The 23861-nt window shown below is 50.0% G+C and overlaps 1 protein-coding gene and 1 long non-coding RNA gene across 7 annotated transcripts in view; one reads left to right on the top strand and one right to left on the bottom strand.

The window, feature by feature from the left end:
* Positions 1 to 23861, bottom strand: part of LOC309645382 — a 180343-nt gene that overhangs the window by 152545 nt on the left and 3937 nt on the right. The window lies entirely within an intron of this gene.
* Positions 875 to 17954, top strand: TGIF2 (TGFB induced factor homeobox 2). 6 transcript variants are annotated; one of them, XM_082430370.1, is made up of 3 exons: positions 875 to 1009; positions 4702 to 4927; positions 15167 to 17954. In XM_082430370.1, exons 2-3 carry the CDS (start codon positions 4736 to 4738, stop codon positions 15686 to 15688), a joined length of 714 nt encoding a protein of 237 aa, XP_082286496.1. In that variant the 5' UTR covers positions 875 to 1009; positions 4702 to 4735; the 3' UTR covers positions 15689 to 17954. The 6 variants fall into 6 exon arrangements, with proteins under 6 accessions (XP_082286496.1, XP_082286495.1, XP_082286494.1 ...); XM_082430369.1 differs by lacking the exon at positions 875 to 1009 and adding an exon at positions 1030 to 1138; XM_082430368.1 differs by lacking the exon at positions 875 to 1009 and adding an exon at positions 1037 to 1231.

The raw sequence follows: 23861 nt of genomic DNA, 5'->3' as shown, positions 1-23861 counted from the left end.
TCCTACATATCTGGGACCAGATGAGGAACCAGAGGCCCAGAAAAGGCCTTACCCATTTTTAGGCTGACTCTGTGCTAGTCTCTGCGGGGCACAAAGTCTCCCCAGAAGGCCAACAGGTTGGTCAGCAGGTATTTTACAGTACGTGGAACAGAGAGCAAAGAGCAGGGAAGAGAGTGCTGGCAGGGTCGGGGAAGACCAAGGGAAACGTCCTGGAGTTGGGTGTTGAGGGCAAAGGAAAAAGAAACCAGGGAGCGCTGAGAGCTCTTAGACGGTCATCTGCCTCCTTCAACGGCCCGTCTCAATCAGATAAGCGCTCGGCCTCCCGCTATCGGACCCACCTGGGCTGAATGACACTGGTTGACTGTGTGACAAGAAGCAAAGTCAAGAACAGCTCATGGGCAAACCAGGGACTGACATATAACAGGACCTACCCCATAACCCGAGGGAGATACACACGCTTAAGGTCACTGCGTTATAAACACTCCTTAAACATTGGCTATTTTTACCTCTGGCTGCCCCTTGTGTGACAGACCCTGGGGCTACGTGCTTTGGGGCTGTGTCCGAGGGAGACTTCTACCCGACTCTACGCGACCTTGAGGGCAGAAAAGGCGCCGCATTCAGACCCCAGTCCTTACCAGCTGGGGGTAAATCCCCGGACTAACTGGGCCTCAGTTTCCTCTCCGGAGATTTGACTAACAAACATCGGGATTTGCATTATTTCTCCTCTCAGTAACGACCCCCACCCCCTGCGTGGAGCACACAGTAGGCGCTCCGGAAATGCTCTCCGAAAGGAGGAACGGGCCACTTCCTGCCCCCAAGCGCACTATCCCGATCCGGGTTCCCACCACTCCTCTTCGGAGGCCATGTGGCATTCCTGAGGGTGGGGGTGGGCGCAGGAAGAAGGTGCCCTCCCGGCTCCGCCCCCTCCGGGCGCGGTGGGCGGGGCGAAGCCCCCAGCCGCTGGCCCGCCCCGCGGGGGGTGGGCGTCGCTCGCCGCGCTCCTCACAAAGTTTGTTTTCTCCCTCCGGGCGGGTGGGGGAGGGCGAGGAGAGCGCGGAGGGGAGGAGAGGGGATCTGACGTCAGGCCGCGAGGTGCTTTCCAGCCGCGAGCTGTCAGGCCGAGTGTCAGGCCCGGCAGGTACGCGGCGCGCTCCCCCGGCGCCTCCCGCCCCCTGCCGGGACGCCCGGGACCGACCCCTAGGCCGCGTGGACGGAAAAGCTGCTGGGAAAAGTCAGTGCGGGGCGCAGGAGGGGGGCAGATGGGGGCGGGGGGCGCGCGGACAACTTGGAAAGTTTCTTTTTCTCGGTCGGGCGGGGGAGGGGGCGTCGTCTAAGCGCGTGCGATTGTGGATGGGTGACCTCGGGTGTGTTTCTGAGTCCCGACTGCGGTGTGCTGACTGGGACCGGTGGGGGGGGGGCTGTTCCACCCCCCCGGAGAAAGTTCGCTCGCGGCCCTTTTGGGGGACCCAACTCCCTAGGAGCCCACCCCGGTAGAGGGCCGCCCCTGCCCTGGGCCGGGGTGAGCGCGCGGGGGGCGGGTTTGTTTGGTTTCAAAAGTGCACGTTGCTAACCGCCGGTAGCCCCCCTACCCCCCGCCGCGGCCGAGCCGGGGAGGGGCCCCCCGAGAGTGACAGCTGCGGGTGGGGGCAGCCGGAAGGTCTCGGAGCTGGGGGGGGGGCCGGGGAGCCCGCACGAGTTCCCTTTTCCTTTGGAACAAAGGAAAGTCTGTCTCGGAGGCATCTGTCACTCCCAGGCGGGCCAAGGAAGCGGGGCGCGTGGGGCCGGCGACCCGAAGAAAGTTTGTGTGCGCCGGGTCCCTCGGGCAGGCCGAGCCTGAGCCGAGCCTCCCGCGGGCGAAGCGCGCAGTCTCCGGGGCAGGGGGCGGGCAACATGGAGTCTGGGCGCAGGATTGGGGGGGGCGGTGCGGAGGTGGGAGCCCAGCCCCCTCCCCTCCCCCTCCGGGCCGAGTTCGGAGCACAAAGCCGAGCGCGCAGGCTCGGCCAGCCCCGCGCCCCGAAGAGTCAGGAGCGCCGAGCGGCGGGGGAAGGGGGTGGGAACCAAACTTTTTCCTGCCCCGGGACAGACACGTGAGTTTTCTTTCTTCCAGAGCCCCCGCCCCACCCGGATTGCAGGCCCGCGGGGGAACAGAAGCGCCGAGTCTGACGCGGGGTGGGGGGCTGAGGGGTGCAGGCGCCCCGAGCGCAGGCCGATTCCCCACCGCCCCGGGAGCCATGTGCTCCGACTCGGGTCTGGGCCGCGGGGGAGGCTGCGCGCTTTGTGTGAACTGCTGGGAATGCAGCGTGAGTGCTCGGCCCGGGGGAGTGTCGGGCCGAGCTGGGGAAGTTGTCAGAAAGTTGGCGCGGGAGTGGTTGCAGGTCAGCGTCGTGGAGTGTGTAGGAGGGTGCCCTGGGTGTTATGTCGAGAGGGTGCTACCACAGGCCAGTTAGGGTAAGAACTGACCCTTAGTATGATGTCGTCGGGAGTTGTCCCAGTCTGAGAGATCGTGGGTGGGCGTATATCCAGGAATTGGTTGCGTGGTACCAGTTGTTCGTGCTAGACGTGGGATTTGTAAACTGTGTGTCTGCTGTATTTGTCGGTGAAAGTCCTGGGGGTTCCAGGGGCTGAACGATGGGTTGGTGCCAGTTATCTGAGTGCTCTTAGAGAGTTGCCTGGCGTGAGGCTGGGTGGGAGCGTGGGGTGTGTGTGTGGGAAGCCTCCTGGATTGGGATTTGTAAACTGTGTCTGCTGTATTTGTCGGTGAATATCATGGCTGGGGTGCAGGACACTGCGGTAGAGAGGTCTGTGTAGACTGAGGGGGTCACCTCCATACGCCACCCACTGGAACCCTGCAGACTGGGACTTGACTGGCAGCCAGGGTGGAATCTGTACAGATAACCTTGAGTAAACTTCTTACAGCCTGCCAGGGCTGCATCCCTGCCTGAGCTCATATCCCAACTGCCCTGGCCAGCTAAACCTCAGAAACCTGACCTCAGAAAGCAGCCCGCAGTTGCTGCTCTCTGAGGAGTGGCACCTCTAACCAATGCCTGTCTCACCTCCAGGTGGCCCGGCTGGGAGGGTAGACCCTTCCCTCGAAAGCCTGGCCTAGCCAGCCCGGATATCTGGGCTCAGGCCCAAGTCGAGGAAACAAAACCTGGGAGATGCCAGAGTCTGTTGGCCCAGCCTGCTAGGGAGCTGTTAAAAGGCTGAGGAGGGAGGGGCCTTGAGATTCTGGCATCAGCTTGTCCTGGAACTTTTGGTTTTAAAATGTATATCTCTTTTGCGTGTTCGAACAAGAAGTTTGTCAGGGGGATAAACAACTGAGTTGGATTGTCTAGGGAAACACCTTCCTTCAATTAACAAATGAAGAGGAGGCTCAAGCCCAGAGAGGGAAGGATGCTTGCCCAAGGTCACACGGCCAAGTTGGAGGAACTAGAGCCCAGCCTTGCTTATTTATCTGGATTTTTGAGGCACTGATTCTGGGACCAGGCCAGGGGCTAGATGACAAAGGAGAATGAGAGATAACCAGTAGGGATAACTCAGCATCTCTGTAGGGTATACACAGTAGGTACACAGTAAATATTACATGGATTGCTGTAGGACTGTGGAGATTGATAGGGTTTCCAGACTCCTCACTGGGTCCTGGGAGACCCTGGAAGCAAGATGGGATGGGGGTGGAGGATGGGGCAAGCTATCTGGGTCTAAACCCTACTTCCATACCATATCCTGGAGGTGAGTTTTTTTTTTATATAACAGCTTTATTGAGATATAATTCACATACCATACAACTTACTCTTTTAAAGCAAACCAGTGTTTTTTTTAGTATATTCACAATTATGCAACCATCACCACAATCAATTTTAGAACATTTTTATCACCTGGAAAAGAAACTTCATACCCTTTAGTTATCACTCTTCTATCCCCTCCAGCCCATTCTGGACATTTCATAAAAACGGAATCATATAGTATGTGTTTTTTGTGACTTGCTTCTTTCACTTAGCATAATAGTTGCAAGGTTCATCCATATTGTAGCATGGGTCAGAACTTCCTTTTTATGGCTGAATAATATTCTACAGTATTATGGATAGGCCACATTTTGTTTAACCATTCATCTGCTGGAGGACACTTGGGTTGCTTCCACCTTTGACTATTATGAATAATGTACTATAAACATTTTTGTACAAGGTTTTGTGTGTACGTGGGTTTTCATTTCTCTTCATAGCTTAGCTACCTTAGGAGTGAAATTACTGGGTCACATGGTAACTGTTTAACAGCCAGAGTATCTTGGGTGACTTTCTGAATCTCTCTGGGCCTTGGTTTTTCTCATCTGTAAAATGATGATGATATTAGTGTCTCCCTTACAAGGGCATTTGTGAGGACTGAATGAGATAATAAAGGTGTGAAATGCTCAGTACAGAGCATGGGAAACAGGCCTCAGTGGTAGCTGTAATTACTTCTAGTCTGGTTCTGCTTATTAATGATCTGCCATTTATTTCAGTAGTTATCTACCGGCCTGATGAAATAGAGGCATTTTGGACCCTTCCTTCTACCTTGCCCAGGCTTTGGTATGGCCTGAGACTTTGAATTTCGATTACCCCGTTTCTGGTGTCCTAGGCTTTAGTAATGATGTGCTGGAAGACTAGGAAAAGGGTCAGAGGCACCGCATGGTAATAATGTCCCCCTCCCCTTTGTCACCTGTTTTAGGCTTGCCTGAGGTCCAGCGTAGCCCCTAGACACCATGTCAGACAGTGACCTGGGTGAGGATGAAGGCCTCCTCTCCCTGGCAGGCAAGAGGAAGCGCAGAGGGAACCTGCCCAAGGAGTCGGTGAAGATCCTGCGGGACTGGCTGTACCTGCACCGCTACAACGCCTACCCCTCAGAGCAGGAGAAGCTGAGCCTTTCTGGACAGACCAACCTGTCGGTGCTGCAGGTAAGGAGAGGGTAGCAGGAAACCTGGATTCTGGTCCTGTCCCAGCCCTGTCACTGACTCAACTGTGTGGCCTTGAGCTGGTCACTTCCTCTCTCTGGGCCTCAGTTTCTTCGTAGGTTAGATGAGAATACCCACCCTCTCTGCCTCAAGGGAAGACAATTGCATGAAGTCATTGCAGCTAGATTTAGATTTTGGAGAGTTATGAAGAGGCAAGGAATTGTTATTAATGTCTAGGTGTCGTCATTAACACTAGAACTGGGAGAGGGTGAGAAGGCATTGAGTGTCTGGGATTTGGCCTTTAGCCCCAGATTGGTACTTGGATGGCAGTTTGGTTTCACGGGGCAGCTGGTGATCTGCAGAGTGGTTAAAAATGAGTTGGAATCACGGTTAAGGAAAGGGCAGAAGTCAGAGGTTCTGGGGTCAAAACCCCATTCTGCGACGCAGGAGTTGTAAACCACATCTTGATTTCCCATCTATAAAGTGGGATTAGACTGCCTGACTGAACCATTGGGAGGAATAGATTCAGAACTGGATGTGAAAGTGCTCTGTGAACCACGAATGTGAACACGCTCAGAAGGTCATGTTATCCACTTCTGGTCAGAGTGAGAGGTATTACCCCCTTTGAATTGCCCCAGTTGCTGACCTACAGGTGTTTTTGTTCTGTTTTCCTGGTGCTGAGGTGAGACCCCCAGGACTACCGCTGCCTTGCCTCCAGTTGGGCGCTCACCTGCCTGGGAGACACAGAACAGGCCCCCAGCCTAGCAAAGGCCCACCCTCTGCCCCGCTGGCGCCCCACGCCTCCCACCCCACCCCCTGCTGCCTCCCCTTCCACCTCTGTTCTTTCCTGGCCCACTACTCCGATCCCTGGCGCCGTCTCTCTTTCCCTTACCCTACTCCGAACCCCCCACGTCTTCCAGCTGCGTCCCTCTTCCATGAAGCCTCATGGTGAGTATTCGGCCCTCAGAAATCCTGTCACCTGACTTTATACTCGCTGGGCAGTGGCTGATCGGAGTCTGTCTGTGAGAAAGGCTCTAGAGCTACTGACCCTGACTCGGATCCCATCTTCTCCACAAGAGAAAGCCTGGACTTTGGCCAAGTCACTGCCTCCTCTCTGAGCTTCGTGTTTCCTCACCTGAAAAAGGGGGCTGATAGTAGCACTTACCTAGCACGTAAGGGTAAGGGTTGGGGGGCTGGACTGAGAAGAATTCAAGGCCCACTGTGAGGTGTTTTGCACAGGGTGGGCACTTCTTCTCTCCCTTTCATCCTCATCTCTCCTAGGTCATAGGTCTCGCCTAGCAGTTCCTAGAACCTCACAAGTTTACCGACAAGCGCTGCACTATGCCCAGCTCTATGCGGGGCAGGGTTGGGATCCCAGAGAGGATCCAGACACATTCCTACCCTAGGGAGTGTCTAGTCTGGGATGGGAAAGCAGGGGAAGACCTGGCCACTGATGTTTGCAAAAAGTGATGACCGCCGGGGCAGATGGCAGCAGAGACTCAGGGCAGGGCTTCTGAGCAGGCCTGGAGCCTCAGAAGGCCTCCCAGAAGAGGTGGACTTGAACTCACAGGATGCAGAAGAGCACAGGCCAAAGTCTTGGTGCCTAAGAGCCAGGATTACCTAGATAGCCTCTTTGTTAGTCTTCCTGCCTGCAGCCTAGTTCTTCCTGTCTCTGGGGCCCCTGAACCCCCAGGCCTCCGGGCCTTCTCCCTTGGTTTCTTGACCTCTCTGAGCCTGGCTCACTCTGTTTAAGCATTTTCTCATGAAAGCATTCTCTGATTCCCCCAGCTGTATATTCCAGTGTGCCTCTTACCTGTGCGACCAAACCACTTCCACACTGTATTGAAATTGCCTTTTATCAGGGACACTGTTTCTCAAGTCTGAATAATGTACTGACTCCTCTTAAAGAAAATCTTTTTCACGGACTTGCTTCCCTCACAATGTAGACTTGAATAATTTTTATCACGTCACTTAAGCATGTACAAACATAAAACTGGGTAAAAAAACCTCTTGCTTTTGTTCTTATACACAACTGTGAAATAACCAAACAGTTTTCCAAAGTAAATAGATGTAAAACGAATGAGATTCCATCTAACTGCATTAATAACAAACGGTGGATGGTGTTTCGTTGACTGCACTACGATGTGTAGTATGACAGAGGCACTGGCTCCGGAGTTGAGCAAACCTGGGTTGCCAGAGGCCACGGCACTCCTACTTGTGATCAAATTGGAAACACAAAACCAAAACATTCTTGTGGGGAACTAGTGGGCCCCTAGGACGGCATATCCCCAGATCCCACTTACAGAAATGTAGGTCTGGGGCTACAGCTAATCCATTTCAGGATTAGCTGCTGGAGACTTCTGAGGAAGGGCCAGCTGGATCCTGGCATCCCCTGGTGGGAGGGGTTCCACGGGTGGCCACCCTGTTCTAGAGGCATTCTGAGAGTTAAGGAGCAGTGGGGGGACTTCCCTGGTGGTCCAGTGGTTAAGACTCCGCATGGGTTTGATCCCTGGTCTGGTCAGGGAACTAAGATCCCACCTGCTACGCAGTGTGGCCAAAAAAAAAGGAGCAGTGGGGACCATCTAGTACTCCTTGATGGAAACTGTACCATGAGTCCCAAGCAGCGCCAGCCATACATCCGTGCTTGAAGGTCTCACAGGCACCCCAGATTTCCTGACTGATAACAGGTAACTTCTCCAAGCTGGGTCCTTCCCTTTCTAAGGGGTTCCCCTTGATAGCCCTTTCTCAGCTCCTTTGGTCTCACCAATTCCTACACGTTTACCCCTTAAATATTTCCGGAATATAGCTTCTTTCCTACCCTAGTCCAACCTATCATCGTCTGATCATGTGTCACTCCCCTACTTAAAACCCTTCAGTGGCTCCTGCCAACCTATTGACGACATCATCTTTCCCAATCTGTGTAGCGGGCCTCATCCCTGGCCCCCCATATTCCTGCCACACTGATAGATACCCCACACCACTTTGCTCCCACCCCTGACTAGGGAGACTTCTGACCCCTAGAGGAGCTCTGTGTTCCCACAGCACCGGGACTGGGTCAGCATTTGGACTTGACTGATGGCTTTTTAGAACACACTAAACTCCAGAGGCCTAGACTTATTTATCACTACATCCTCAGTGTTAGCTCAATGCCAGGTATCTGGTAGGTGCTCAGTAAATAATTGTTGAAGTGACAAAATGAAGGTAAAAGTGCTAGAGGGAATTCCCTGGTGGTCCAGTGGTTAGGACCCTGAGCTTTCACCACCAAGGGCCCTGGGTTCAATCCCTGGTCGTGGAACTAAGATCCCGCAAGCCGCGCGGCGGGCCCAAAATTAAAAAAAAAAAAAAGTGTTGGAAATGTCAATAGGCAGGACCTCAGAAATAAAGGAAACGTAGTGGCTCCTCAATCTGGAAAAGCTGGTTTAAGTCAGTCCCTGGAGGCATCTCTTTTTCCTGTATTTAATTTTTAAAATTTCCATTGTTTATTAGGAACGTTTGCAGATAACCGCAAAAGTAAGAGAATATTATAACGCACCCCTGGCACCAATCACCTGGCTCCACCAAGCATCAACATTTTGCCAAGTTTGTTTTCTCTCTCCCTGGGGACCTCCCTTTTGATTGTCTCCTTTAACCGGCCCAGGAGCAATCTCATTAGCAAGTCAATGAGTTATTTAACTAACTGGTTAGCTGGTACTTGCCCTGGGCGAGGCAGTTGGGAGGGTAAAACCAAAAAGTCATTTGTGAAGGATTTTCACAGGTCCCAGTGACACCCTGTAAGCCCACTTTATTGCTGTGGTTTCTGTTCTAAGGGGCTGCCAGTTGGGCAGGGGAGGTAAGTGTGGCAGGGAGGGTTCGTGCCCATTCCTTCTCTGTGTAATATTGATTGGGGGTGTGCTGTGTGCCAGACCCAGTGCTGGGTGCTGGGAACACAACAGTAGAACCGGCACTGTCCCCCCTGGGGGAGGGAAGACATTGAAAGGACTGAGAATTCAGTGTACTTAATTACCCGTGTGTGTCAGCTGAGCTGCCCTGGTAGGCAAGGCTTCTCCGGAAGCTGTATATGAATGGAATCCTGACAGACTTGAAGGATTGGGGAGGTGAGGGGCAGCAGTCCCTCTGGTACTTGTACTGGGCAAGAAAGGAGCCTGGTGCAGAAGCTGTAGTGGCCTGCTGTGTGGTGAGGGGGTGGCTTGGCCCTGCCCTCAGTGAACTTTTATCTCTCGAAGCTGCTCTCCTTACTCTGGCTCCAAAGATAGCTGCCTCCCGATTCTTCCTCCTGGTAACCACTGTCTCCCCACCTTAAGGCCTTTCATTTGTATATTTTTTGAGCTTTTGTGTAAGCTTTTTTGCTTAAGTAAAGGGTTTGGCCCACAAGGACAAGTTAAACCAGTGGGTTAAACCATTGGTTCCTAAGTTTGGGTGGCAGGACTCTGGGGAGCTTGTTTAAAAACACATTCCTGATTCCACCCACTCCTCTCCCTTGCCCCCCATCTATAAAGCAGATGAGAAGTAGCAGTTTTTTAAAATCACCCTCAAGGTTATTCTAATACAGCCAGCAGCCTTTAGGAGCACCTGCATACAGGTGGTCACAACACAGACTGAGGGACCGTGATGTTTGGGAAAGGTCTCTCCATGCCCTCACTCTCTCCCCTCTTTTGCTTCTGTCTTTCACAGTTGAAAAGACATTACAATTAAAGCACTTGTGTCGCCTTCAAAAGCCCTGCTCTGGTCCTCGTGGCCTTTATCGGCTCCCTAGTGCCCCTCCCACTCCCATTTGCCACAGTGATTCCTCCCGTGTCCTTCATCTCAGCCACTGATTTAAAAAAAAGAAAATACTGACAGGGCAGCAGGCTTTCAGATAGGGCCCTGTTTTATGGTAGAGACAGGCTTTCAGGCGCACCCAGCCTGTGTTTTGCCGTATCAATCACAGAATTCACCTTGGCATTCTCCTACCCCCTCCCCAAGGACCTTGAATTGGGGCAAGTCACATGCTTTTTTCCTGACTTAGGCGTGGGTCAGGCTGCTGGAAGGGGCTACAGAAAATCCGCAGAGCCCATTATCACAGCTGGCACTGGTGGTGCACTCGGGCCTTGTGCCCTTGCCCGGCTGCCCTCAGCTGTGCATTTCTATCGGATGAGAAGACAAAACAGAGAGTAAGTAGGCTGCCAAGTTTTCTGTGGACCAGGGTGAGCACATGGGGGGGGTGTTTTTCTGCTGTTCTCAGAATTAGAAGCCAAAATGGGAGGTGCAGCTAGAGGCTAAGTGCCCACGCATCTGCTAGTAAATGCCAGGCTCCCCTCCCCAAGACTGCTCTCAACAAAAGCACTGGTCCCTACTCCTCTTGACCCAGGTCACGTTTCCCCTGCATCCTGGGCTGAGCTGGAGAGGTGTAGTGGTCTCCTGTAGCGCAGGTAGCCAAGGAGGCAGCTGCAGGATGGAGAGATGAAAGCATCTGAGCAAGGAGAAAAGGCCTCAGGCTGACTCTCCTCCGTCTTTTTTTTTTTTTTTTAATTTATTTTATTTATATTTATTTTTGGCTGCGTTGGGTCTCCGTTGCTACGTGCGGGCTTTCTCTAGTGGCGGAGAGCAGGGGCTACTCTTCGTTGCCGTGCACGGGCTTCTCACTGCAATGGCTTCTCTTGTTGCAGAGCACGGGCTCTAGGCAAGCGGGCTTCACGGGCTTCTCACTGCAATGGCTTCTCTTGTTGCAGAGCACGGGCTCTAGGCAAGCAGGCTTCAGTAGTTGTGGCTCTCAGGCTCTAGAGCGCAGGCTCAGTACTTGTGGCACACGGGCTTAGTTGCTCCGCAGCATGTGGGATCTTCCCGGACCAGGGCTTGAACCTGTGTCCCCTGCATTGGCAGACAGATTCTTAACCACTGCGCCACCAGGGAAGCCCTCTCCTCCGTCTTTTATCTTCACCTGATAGTGGTAGTTGCCTGGAATCAGGCTGTCTGGATCACATCCTAGCCTTTGCCCTTGTGACCTTGAGCAAGTTACTGAATCTCTCTGATCAGGGCCTCTGTTTCTTCAGTGGTTCAAATAAAATGGAGATCATCACAGAACCTGTCTCATAGGCTGTTGAAGATTAAATGAGTTAGTTAGATGGGAAATGTTCAGAACAGCACCTGATATGTTTTGTGTTCAGCAAGAGTCTGCTTTTAGGATTATGGTGATGCCTTGCAGCTATCCATTTTGTTCCTCTGTTGGTAAGACAGCAGACCAGAATGAGAACAGCAGCAGGAGACCTGAGTTTGAATCCCAGCTCTGCACTCGGAGGCTGTGTGACTTTGGGCAGGTTCTCTCATCTCTGAGTTCCAGGTCTCTCTGTAGTACTTTGGGGACACTGCTTACTACCGTCCAGGCTTTCATGCAGATTAAACATAATGCAAGTGAGATGGTTGGCGTGATACCTTGTGTCAAAGATCCTTAGTTCCTTCGTCCACTCAGCTGTTCAGTCTTACTTCTCCCTTGGGGCTCCCCTGCAACTCCAGCCAAGATTGGAGTGAGCAGCTCACAAAGTGTCAGCTGATGCCTGCTGTCGTGTGTGTGTGTGTGTGTGTGTGTGCGCGCGCGCACACACACTCAGTTGTACTGAGAGGACCAGAGAGGTAAAGCGGGGTAAATGAGAACCCCAGAGGCAGGGTCCTTCCAGGCTGGAATGGAAAGGGAGAGAAGCCACAGGAAGGCTCTGGCTCTCCCCTGCCCATGAGCTTTCCCAGCCTGACAGGACCTAGAGCCTGGTGCTATCCTTGGGTCACCTGTGGAACAGGTACAGCCGCAGGCTGCTGGGCAAGGAGCCATGCCAACTCCAGGCGCCCGCTCTTGTCATAGGTGGCCATCCGTTTGGCTGGGTAGTGGTACTCAAGGCCTTGCGCAGGTGTCAGCTAAGGAAGGTGATAGGCAGGGGTAGAAACTGGTATGGGAGCCCTGAGGAGAGTGGGGCCTTTGATCCAGTCACCCATTAGAGGAATGTTAGGCATTGCCGCAGCCCACACAGTTCCTGGCATCTCAGCACAGGAGAGGTGTGGGGGAGGGGTTCCTGTCATTTCTTCCCCTACAGCAGCTGCTACATGCTCTGTAAGTTTCTGTTGATGAACTAAGAGGAGAGAAAAGACAGGACCAGGAGAAGGACGTACAGTGTGAAAACTAGCTTAGGCCACTGTTCAGGCCCCTTTGGTGGTTAACCGTGGTGTTCTGGCCTCGTGGGATCAGCCCGGCCTGCTTCTGTCTGTTCCTTAAACCAAACCCTTTCCTGCCTCAGGACCTTGACATTTGCTGTTCCCTCTGTCTAGAACACTCTTCCCTCAGCTTTCTGTGTGGCTGGCTCTTTCTTATCTGTTAGGTCTCAGCCTTCCCAGACCCCTTATCTACGGAGGTCTCTCTTATCTTTATATACTACCTTTTTATTCCTGTCTGTTTCCTTCCTGGCATTTCCTGTTGCTATAGTGATGTTCGTTTATTGCCAGTCTCCACAACTAGATGGACCATAAGCTCCACAAGGCAGAGTGCGTATCTGTCTAATTCACAGACGCATCCCCAGTACCGAGAACTGGCCTGGCACATAGCAAGCATCAATAAATATTATTTGAGTTAGCACAAAGCCTTGAAAGGGAGAGCAACAGGAAGGTGAGAAGTTCTAACTTGACCATTCCAGTGAGTAAAATAAGCTGGGCTCTGGGGTCCTGTGATAGCCTGAGAGAAAGATTCAGAGAGTAGGGGTTCTCGTTCCTCCAGATCCAAAGGTCCAGGCTTGGGGATCCTTGGCTAGAGGTAGAATCCTGCCTGACTTCTCCAGGCTCAGCTTTATATATGTTCATCAGTAAAATGGGAGCTGATCAAACTCATAGGGCTGATAAAACTGTTGGAAGAAAATTGCGTAGATGTACAGTGCTTAGTAAACGGCAGCTATTGGTAAACGCTTCTCAAGAAAGGCTCCCAGAAAGATGCCGAGATGTGTGGAGGCATGCCATGCCACAGCCAGGCCTCATCACCAACACACTCCCACAGTTTCTGTTTCTTCTCTCCAGCTACTTTTGTGTTAGCAAGAAAGTGATTAGGCAACTTTCCGCCTGTGGCAGCTCCTCCAGTGGAGGGCAAGAGGGAGAAAGACATGGAAAAAATGATAAGGGGTTGTATTTGCCTATTTAGGGAAGAACGGGTTTTGTATTTATGAGCTTACACCAGCCATGCAGCTAAGAAACTGTTCTCTAGTCTAATCCATAACTTTTTAAATAATGCCCAGGTGAGCTTGTTAAAGGATTGGTCTTGTCACATCTCCAGGCTGTTAGGAGTAAATGAAAGGAAAGAGGGTGTAAGCGGCTGATCTTTTAGCTGATCAGTAATGATGCCGTGATTAGGTGCCATCTCCTCTGGGGTGTGCAGAAACTATTCACACTCTTCCTGAACAGTTATCTACCCTCATGGTGTCATTCATTCAAGTATGAAAAGAAACTGCCAGGCCCTACAGCAGCTGTAGGTGAGGAGAGATGTGTTTTGAAACCATTTCCTCTGCCTCAGCCCAATCTCTAATATCTTAGATCAGCCAAGACTTAGAATAGTAGGCATTCTCCAGGTAGAGAAGAGGGTGTTCCAGAAGGAGGGATTGTGATGTGCAAAAGGCATGGAGTTTTGTTTTGTTTTTTTTTTTAAAGCACAGGGCCTCAATGAGGGCTGGTGAGCAATTTCACATGAAGAAGAATATAGGGACTTCCCTGGTGGCACAGTGGTTAAGAATCCGCCTGCCAGTGCAGGGCGACATGGGTTCAAGCCCTGGTCCGGGAAGATCCCACATGCTGCGGAGCAACTAAGCCCGTGCTCCGCAACTACTGAGCCTGCGCTTTAGAGCACATAAGCCACAACTACTGAGCCCACGTGCCACAAGTACTGAAGCCCACGCACCTAGAGCCCATGTTCCGCAACGAGAAGCCACTGCAATGAAAAGCCCACGCACAGCAACGAAGACCCAACGCAGCCAAAAATAAATAAATTTTTTTTTTTTTTTTAAAAGGAGACTACAAGGGCTGGAAAGATAGGCTATGAACAGGGGAGGCTTTTAACACCCAGGCCCAAGAGTCTGGAGTTGTTCCTATAGGCAGTAGGAGACAAATGGCAGTTTTCTAGAACAGGAATAACAGTACTGCATTTTAGAAAATGAGTGACAACCAGTGACGAGGCTGGATTGGAGAGCTGTGAATCTGGAGGCTACTATAAAGGGTCCAGACAAATATAGGATGGGTGCTAGATATGCCTTGGTTTTGCAGCAGACCACTTAACAGTAAGAAATGTCATGCCTCAGGCATAGGCCCAAGAGGATTGGACAATCAGCTGGACAGGAATGGGGTCACGGTTAATGGTAGCTTTCTCAGCAGCATGTAGGAAAAAAGGATTTAAGGATGTTGGTTGAATGCACATTCAACCACTGACCTTGGTTTTGCTTGGAAACAATAACTTTTCTTCTACCTGAGAGTCCCTTAGTGTCTTTGTGGCTCTTTCCCTGGCATACAGCAAGACTCTATTCTAGAATCTTAGGAGTGAATGACCCTTGGCCCCATCCCCTCTCCTCTCACACACCCATATCCAACTGGGCACCAAGTCCTGTCATTTCCAGTCTCCCAGACAGATCAAACGTTTGTCATCTTCTCATCATCTCCCTTAACCTAACTTGAACTCCTAACCTTGCACTCTGCTTCCACTCGGTTCTCCACATAGCATTTTTAGCATCCTTTGCCTAAAACCCTCCTGCGGTTCCCCATCGTCCTTAGAGTAAAGAACCAAATCCCCACTATGAGAGGTAACCTCTAGTTACCACTCTGAGCTCCATCCAGACAGGACTTCCTTCTCTGAGCTCCTCATAGGCACTTTTCAGGTATTGATCCTTCTCAATCGAATGCTCTTCTCCCCTCTGGCCTCCCACCTAACCTACTGCTTACCCTTCAGATCTCAATTTGCAAGCCGTTTCCTCAGAGAATACTACCCCGAGTCCACGAAGACTGGATTGGGTCTTCCCATTACTGTGTCCAACAGCACCGACGTACCTTCCCTTCATTGGCTGGATCACAGTTGCAGTTTATTTTCATTTACATGATTTCTTCTTTAACTCTCTCTGCCCAACATAAATCTCTCTGAGGGCTGCGATTGTGCCTGAATTGTTTGCTGCTGTGTTTCTGGGGCCAGGAACGCAGGTGCTTTGCAGCCGGTTCTGAGAGAGTAAACTGATCAGTCTCTCACACTCATTCTCATTCCAGATTTGTAACTGGTTCATCAACGCCCGGCGGCGGCTTCTCCCAGACATGCTTCGGAAGGACGGCAAAGACCCCAACCAGTACACCATTTCCCGCCGCGGGGGCAAGGCCTCCGATGTGGCCCTCCCCCGAGGCGGCAGCCCCTCGGTGCTGGCTGTGTCTGTGCCGGCCCCCACCAATGTGCTCTCCTTGTCCGTGTGCTCCATGCCGCTCCACTCAGGCCAGGGAGACAAGCCGGCAGCCACCTTCCCACAAGGCGAGCTGGAGCCCCCCAAGCCCCTGGTGACCCCTGGTAGCACACTCACCCTGCTGACCAGGGCTGAAGCTGGAAGCCCCACGGGTGGACTCTTCAACACACCACCGCCCACACCCCCGGAGCAGGACAAGGAGGACTTCAGCAGCTTCCAGCTGCTGGTGGAGGTGGCGCTCCAGAGGGCAGCTGAGATGGAGCTCCAGAAGCAGCAGGACCCGTCACCCCCATTGCTGCGCACTCCCATTTCTTTCGTCTCTGAAAACCCCAAGTAGGCGTCTGCCAACAGGGGTGCTCGAGGCTCGAGCCAGCTGTCCCGGGTTTCCGTTTTGGTTCCCCTTCCTACAGAGGGTTTTCTTTGGATCACTGCCAAACATCGGGATCATCTCCTCTGTCCAGAGGTCTTCAGCAGGAAGGCGCCCGCTGGTGTCACTGCACTGTGATGGGACCTCTCCTCTGCTGACTCTGCCGTTTCTCCAGGCCTCCTCAGTGATGAGACCGAGAGACTGGAGACAGGCATGGTGCTGCTGCTGCAGAGAATCCCCGGGGCCCCTTTGTTCCCACCTGCTTTCCTGGGCTGGGCACAGGAAACCTGCCAAGTTCACTCACACCTGTGCTGGGTCCCAGTTGCCCCTGACAGGGCCTCTTTTTGTTAAGTGTGGACATTCCAGGTTCATAAGTGTGAACAGAAGAAAAGAGGAGCCCAGCAGATGTAACAGAACTGACTCCGGTTGAATGTTTAGGTTTTTGCTAAACTTTGTGTTTATTTTTCCCTCTTTGCTGTGGTTTGCATTAACAGGAGTAGTTAGCCCAGGTGTGGGGAATGAGAGTGCATTGCTTGATGGAGTCTGATGAACTGAGAATAATCCACCACTGCAACTGGTGATTGTTTTACAAGGAAGGAGTATTTTCATTTGGGGGACCAGCTAAATCTCTGCAAAATTCCAAATGGTTGTTTTATTGTTGGTTTGGTTTACCAAAAAAAAAAAAAAAAAGGCAGAAAAAACTTTTATGGGCTTTGACTTTTCTGCATCATGCACAGAAGGGAGAAGGGGATAAAGCCACAGCCAGAGAGAGGGTCCAACAGAAATCTGACCAAACCTTCTAGGTGCAGAGCAGAGAAGGATGATAGAGAGAGGTGTTTTTCTGGTTGGTTGGTGGTTGTTTTTACTGTATTGTGGGGGAGGGGAGGGGGAGGTAAGCTAGGCTGAGCAGTGGGGTGGTGTTTTTTTCTCTTTCATGTTTTCCCCTTCTTTATCTTTGAAAGCTTCACCCCGCAGCCTGAGTTCTGAATTCCTTCTAGGAACTTGGCTTAGTGGGGCCAGAATGTCAGAAGCTCCCTGTTGCTCCTACTTGGAGAGAAGTGAGCCATCTACTGGTCAGGAAGGCCTTTTAGCTGATCCAGACGGGCAGCTTTTCCCATGATGGTGGCCGGAAACTGTGCCTGGAGGAAACATGGAATAGTGCCCCCAGCTGCCTGTGGAACTGCCCCGGGAGGAGGCTGGGGCTGGGAATCGGTCACGAAGCCTGTTCGCTGTGAGTGTCTTTCTGTTGCACCTCTCTTTAAATTGGAGTTGCAGAAGCCCCTGCCCTGAACTTCACAGTGAAACGGATCACACAGTTAGTCTTATTCTCCTCCCGCCCCGCTTTTTTTTTTTCCTGCTGTTTCATTGCTGATAGCATTCAACAGCAATATACCCCACCTTTCTAGTATATCCTAAGAAACACTAATCCTAGGTTATTAGCTGAAATATTTTTGTTCTGAATAACATTGTTACTGGGCCAAAAGACAGGTCAGGATCCTCAGCCTGTAGTTTCCTGAAGTTGCCATGTTGGGCACAGGGGGAGAGTTCCTGGGTATTGGCTGACTTGGGTGGGCTTGGCTGGGAGAAAGGCAGCAACATGTGTTCTGTCCTTTCCGGGATGATCCCTGAAGACTTCAGGGAGGCTCCCCAACTTCTGAGTGGCTTGGCCCACCCATTGCTGTGGGAGTGGGGATTGGTTATTTTAAGAGAGGGGGCTTTGCTCTCTGTTAGTGGGCAGGTTTTCTAGGCTCTCTCTTCTGCCTCCTCCCCTCTCTGTGCCCTCTCCTGCCATGCCCCGGGGGGGATCAGGGACCCTCACCCTCCTGAGGCCCAGCTGGGGAAGAATGAACACGGCAGCTTCAAGATCAGTTGAAGCTGCTGCTTGCCCGGCCTCTTGCACCCCACCCGTGTCTCTGAGCCCAGGTCTGGTGTCACTGTTGCAGAACACTTGCAGCAGGGGACTGTGGAAGCGCGTTGGGCTGGGGTGGGACTTTCCCTCCCACAGTGCACTGAGCAGTGGAGGGTGGTGAGGGGTCAGGGAGCCATGCTGCTGAATTCTGGTTGGCACTCCCCCCTTGTAGAAGACGGGGAGGCTGGGGGCAGGGCAGCCTCTGCTTGGTTCGGTTCTGAGGTAACCCTGGAAGCACAGTTATCCCGTTGGACTATTTGAGCAAAAAACTACTGTAAATAACTTTGGTTTTTGTCTTTTGTCAAATAAAGTTTTTTTGTTTTTTGGTTTTGTTTTTGTTTTTCAAAGCAGAAGGACTGATCCACTATGACCCTGGGCCCAGCCTGGAGACAGGACAATTGCTGAGTTCTTACTCTGCCTTACCTCTTTCACCCTCCCTCTAGTAGCTGCCTGTAAGTGTTGTGTACTCTGCGTCCCTATTTCCTGGGCCTCACGAGTATTCCACATCCTCTTCATCACAGTGTGCAGGGGGCATATGTATCCCAAGCTGGACCAGTCTTCCCTTGCGTCAGCAGTCAAGCTTTGGGGTTGCTAAGTGGTAAGGGAACTTAGTGAGCTGGTAACTTTGTCCCCCCCCCCCAATGAGGAAGGAGCATGACTACAGTATGAAGCCAGCACAGAAAGAAGCAGAGATGATGATACATGGATACTGTAGACATGTCTGAAACCAGTACCGTCTCTGGACTTCCCTATTATGCAAGCTAGTAAATTCCCCTTTTTGCTTAAGCTACCTGTGGTAGCATTTCTGTTGAAATGACTGTACATTGTAATTACAGCCCAAACATTATCTCTTAGCTTTTGTACACACAAACATTCACCAAAAAAAAAAAAAATGAGAGGGCTTCCCTGGTGGCACAGGGTTTAAGAATCCACCTGCCAATGCAGGGGACACAGGTTCGAGCCCTGGTCCAGGAAGATCCCACATGGCCGGAGAGCAACTAAGCCCACGCGCCACAACTACTGAGCCCGCGTGCCACAACTACTGAAGCCCGCGCGCCCAGAGCCCAGGCTCTGCAACGAGAGAAGCCACCACAATGAGAAGCCTGTGCACCGCAATTAAGAGTAGCCCCAGCTCGCCACAATTAGAGAAAGCCCACGTGCAGCAACGAAGACCCAATGCAGCCAAAAATAAAAATAAATAAATTTTTTTTAAAAATGAGATACTCTTCTCATAGGTAAAGAAACTGGGGATTTGTTAAGTTACTTGCCTGAACTTAACACAGCCAGTACTAAGTGGAACTAGGATATGAATTCAAGTCTGTCTTGTTTTAAGGTCACCCTGAGGTCTGTCCCTCTCTTATATAAACTAGTGACAGGCAGTTCACTGCCTACTGGCATCCAGCTATCTAACATGGTTTGGGCTAAGCACTAGAAGTTTCCTCCATTGAACCAAATCGGCTTCTTTCTGATCTCTCCCCAGTACCCTGGATGGAGGATACTGAATCTCTCCCACAGGTCACTCTCCTTTAGGAATTTGGAGATGCAGTCTTCTTGCTCAAGTTCCCAGATTAAAGTGCCCCAGCTCCTTTAGCCATTCATCTGGGGTCCTGGTTTTCCCACTTCCCTCCGTCAGTATCCCTCAAGTTGGACACTTGGCCCTGGGGCTTGACAGAACAGGAACATGCTGGAAGGGCTCTTCAAAATAAGAGTGACGCTCATTTTACATCTGGAAAATGAGTGCTAATATTCCTCTAAAAGGGGCAGTGATTTGGATGGTTCAGCTGCCTCAGAAGAGATGGCTTCTTACAAATACTTTTCAAAGAACTGAAAATAAAAGTATCTTCTGTATCCAGCTTCAGACTGATGAGCCTTGGAGTGAGCAAGCACTCTAGATAATGAAAGGTGACAGGGACAGTGTGGCTAGGGCCCCTCTCCTCTGAAGCTAGGAATGTTATATAAGGACATCAGCCTGTCCTGCAACACTCTCATTTAGGAAATAGCTTTTTAAAGGCATTTCTGCTCCTTAGTCTGAGTACCTGTGGTTGGGTTGGCTGACTCTCTGTCTATGCCCCTATTCTTCACAAGGGGGCCATGATGATGCTTCAAGTCCTTAGTTATCAATGTGACCTTAGGCCCTGTGTCCAGTAGTAAAGGAAAAAAAGTAAAAGTGGTGATGGGGGTGGGGGGTATGCCTTTAGACTGACAGTCAAGGAAGGCCTCTTCCTTTCCACTGTTTTTGAGAGTGGTGATTTCTCCATGGACCCCCAGCCTCACGGACCCCACTGGGAAACTTTTCCCCAACTCAGCCCCATGAATTAAAATCCCTAGGGACGGCTTCCCTGGTGGCACAGTGGTTAAGAATCTGCCTGCCAATGCAGGGGACACGGGTTCGAGCCCTGGTCCGGGAAGCTCCCACATGCTGTGGAGCAACTAAGCCCGTGTGCCACAGCTACTGAGCCTGTGCTCTAGAGCCTGTGAGCCACAACTACTGAGCCCGCGTGCCACAACTACTGAAGCCTGTGTGCCTAGAGCCCGTGCTCCGCAACAAGAGAAGCCACGACAATGAGAAGCCTGTGCACCGCAATGAAGAGTAGCCCCCGCTCACCGCAACTAGAGAAAGCCTGCACCCAGCAACGAAGACCCAACACAGCCAAAAATAAATAAATAAATAAATTTATTTATTTATTTTAAAAACAAGAAATATAGCAACACTCTGTAATAAGGCATTCATTTATTTTTTTAAAAAAACCCCTAGGGATTCAGGACTCTGGATTATTTATTTATTTATTTATTTATTTATTTATTTATTTAGGCTGTGCCAGGTCTTAGTTGCGGCACACAGGATCTTTAGTTGCGGCATGCGGACTTCTTAGTTGCAGCATGCATGTGGGATCTAGTTCCCCGACCAGGATTGAACCCAGGCCCCCTGCATTGGGAGCACAGAGTCTTACCCACTGGACCACCAGGGAAGTCCCTGGATTTTAAAACTACACTCTAGGGACTTCCCTGGTGGCACAGTGGTTAAGACTCTGCGCTCCCAATGCTGGGAGAGGGGGCGGGGAGGGTTCAATCCCTGGTCAGGGAACTAGATACCGCACGCTGCAAAGATGATCCCATGTGCTGCAACTAAGACCCGGCGCAGCCAAATAAATAAATGTTTTTTAAAAAAATCACTTGCCCAATACCACACAGCTTTTAAGTGGGAGAACTGGGACTAATTACCCAGAGAAGTAGTTCTCATGCATCAGGAGAGCTTACAAAAATGCAAATTCCCAGACCTTACCCCCAGAGAGTCCAGGAATCTGCACTGTTCACTGATGCCACAGGAGATTCTCATGCTATTGCTCCAGAGACCTGATCATTTATAATCAGGACACTGACTTATCCCCAGGAAACTGCTGGGTTGGGAAGACAGCACCTCATCTTTCAAAGTTACAAGGTGAGAGGAAGACTACCACCAAGTAGTCCCCCAAGACCATTTGACTTCCCTCGGCTCCTAGGAGTTTATAGTGTCCTGAAGGTCAAGTGTAGCCTTCCTGAGGTTGTCATTTTAATTACATAAGTAGTCAACATTCACTATAGAAAAATTTTAAGTAAAGGTACAGTAGTCCTTTCACTTTCCACAGTTTCAGTTACCCATGGTCAACCTCAGTCCAAAAATATTAACTGGAAAGTTCCAGAAATAAACAGTTCATAAGTTTTAAATTGCATGCTGTTCTGAGTAGCATAATGAAATCTCCCACCCTCAGGGCCGGGAACGTGAATCATCCCTTTGTCCCGCTTATCCATGCTGTATGTGCTCCCCACCCCGCCTATTAGTCACTTAGGAGCCTGCTCCGTTATCAGATCCAGTGTTGCTATACTTCAGTGCTTGTGATCAAGTAACCCTTATTTTACTTAACCATGGCCCCAAAATGCAAGAGTAGTGATGCTGGCGATTCAGATATTCTCTTACTGTGCCTAACTTATAAATTAAACTTTATCATAGGTACGTACACATAGGAAAAAACATAGTATACATAGGATTTGGTACTATCCATGGTTTCATGCATCCACTGAGGGTCTTGGAACATGTACCCTGTGGATAAAGGAGGGACTACTGTAAAAGGAGAGGAGTTCAGTATAGTGAGTAAGAGCCCAGCCAGCTTTTGGAGACAAATGTATGAAAAACATTTAGTAAAGCTGGGACCTGGTAAGGGCTCAATAATGCTAGTAAAAAATTTCTTGTGGGCAAAAAGAAGAGGACCAGCATACAAACTCAGACCTCTACTTCACAACCAGTGCTCTTTCCACAGCTCCTTGGTTTTCCCCCACATGGCTCCTGATTTCTGTGATTCCAGCAATCTCTGTCTGAGGCCACAATCTTACCCCTCAAAGCACACCTTCCTCCAAACCCTGCTACAGGCAGCTGGCAGTGGTATAGGGGCATTCAACTGGAAGGGACACCCTCAGGCCCAAGACGGACATCATATGTTTAACTGGTGCTAAAAAGCCCCAACCTCACAAAGGCAACATTTCTCCTACTTCCAAATCTGTCTCCCACTTCCAAATCTGACTCTTCATTAAGTTCTTTTCCATCTTAGACCACCCAAGACGTTTATTTTAACCAGATGGATGCACTGGGTTTCAGCCAAATTCCCCACTTCCTAAGATAAGGAAAGCTTTGGGTAAAAGGAGAAAGGGAACACGTCTCAGTCCCATGAATACCTTCTCGGCAAGGGCTTTCCAGGCTGCCAGCTTGGCTTTGTCTGCTCCTAGAAAGCTAAGAGGAGGGACACAGATGAGGTTTCAGATGCCTGTTGGACGTCTAACTTTGCTGTGTGACCTTGGGCAGGATCTAAGCACCCTTCCAAATACAACTTTCTGTGACACTCTCCTCTCCTCCCATGTAAACACAAACTTACTGAATCTTGGAGTTAAGAGCAGAGCTTCAAAATATGATACAATATGACATATAAAGAATTAACTTTTGGGGGGGGGCAAGAAATAAAGTTAACTCTGTTTGCAGATATGATCGGATATGTAGAAAACTCTAATGATTCCACACAAAAAACTGTTGAACTAACAAACGGATTCAGCAAAGCTGCAGGATACAAAAATCAGCACGCAAAAAGCAACTCTGTTTCTGCAATGAAAAATCTGAAAAGGAAAATAAGAAAACAATTCCATTTACAATAGCATCGAAAAGAATAAAATACTTAGGAATTAACCAAGGAAGTGAAAGACTTATATGTCGAAAACTACAAAACATCACTGAATGAAATTAAAGAACGTACAAATAAATAGAAAAACATCTCATGCTCATGGATTAGAAGACTTGATATCATTACTACCAAAGCAATCTACAGATTCACTGCAATCTCTATCAAAATCCCAATAACTTTTTTTTTTCAGAAATAGAAAAACTCATTCTAAAATTCATATGGAATCTCTAGGGATCCCCAATAACCAAAACAATCTTGAAAAATAAGAACAAAGTTGGAGGACTCACATTTCCTGATTTCAAAGCTTACTACAAAGCTACAGTAATCAAAAGAGTGGTACTGGCATAAAGACAGACAAACAGATCAATGGAATAAAAGAGACAGCCCTGAAATAAACCCTTGCATATATTGTCAAATGATGGTGCCAAAACCATTCAATGGGGAAAGGAGAGTCTTTAACAAATGGTGCTGGGAAAACTGGATATCCACATGTTAAAAGAATAAAGGTGGACCCTTACCTAACACCATATAAAAAAATTAACTCAAAATGCATCAAAGACCTAAACATAAGAGCTAAAACTATAAAACACTCAGAACGTGGAAAAACTTGATGACATTGGACTTGACAATGATTTCTTGAATGTGGCACCAAAGGCACAGGAAACAACAAAAAATTAGACAAATTTCATTTCATTAAAATTTAAAACTTTTGTATATTAAAGGACACTATCAACAGAGTAAAAAGGCAACCCACAGAACAGAGAAGGTATTTGCAAATTATATATATGATAAGGGATTAATATCTAGAATATATACAGAACTCCTAAAACTCAACAACAAAAAACCAAAAGACTAGACTCCAAAACAGGTAAAGGTCTGGAATGGACATTTCTCCAAAAGAGATATACAAATGGTCAGCAAGCACGTGAAAAGATGCTCAACATCACTAATCATTAGGGAAATGCAAATCAAAAACAATGAGTTACCACTTCACACGCATTAGGTTGGCTGTTAAAAGAAAAAAAAAAAC

Source organism: Balaenoptera physalus, assembly GCF_965194825.1.
Source record: "Balaenoptera physalus genome assembly, chromosome: 16".
Lineage (NCBI taxonomy): Eukaryota > Metazoa > Chordata > Mammalia > Artiodactyla > Balaenopteridae > Balaenoptera > Balaenoptera physalus.
This window is presented reverse-complemented; position numbering and strand designations above follow the sequence as displayed.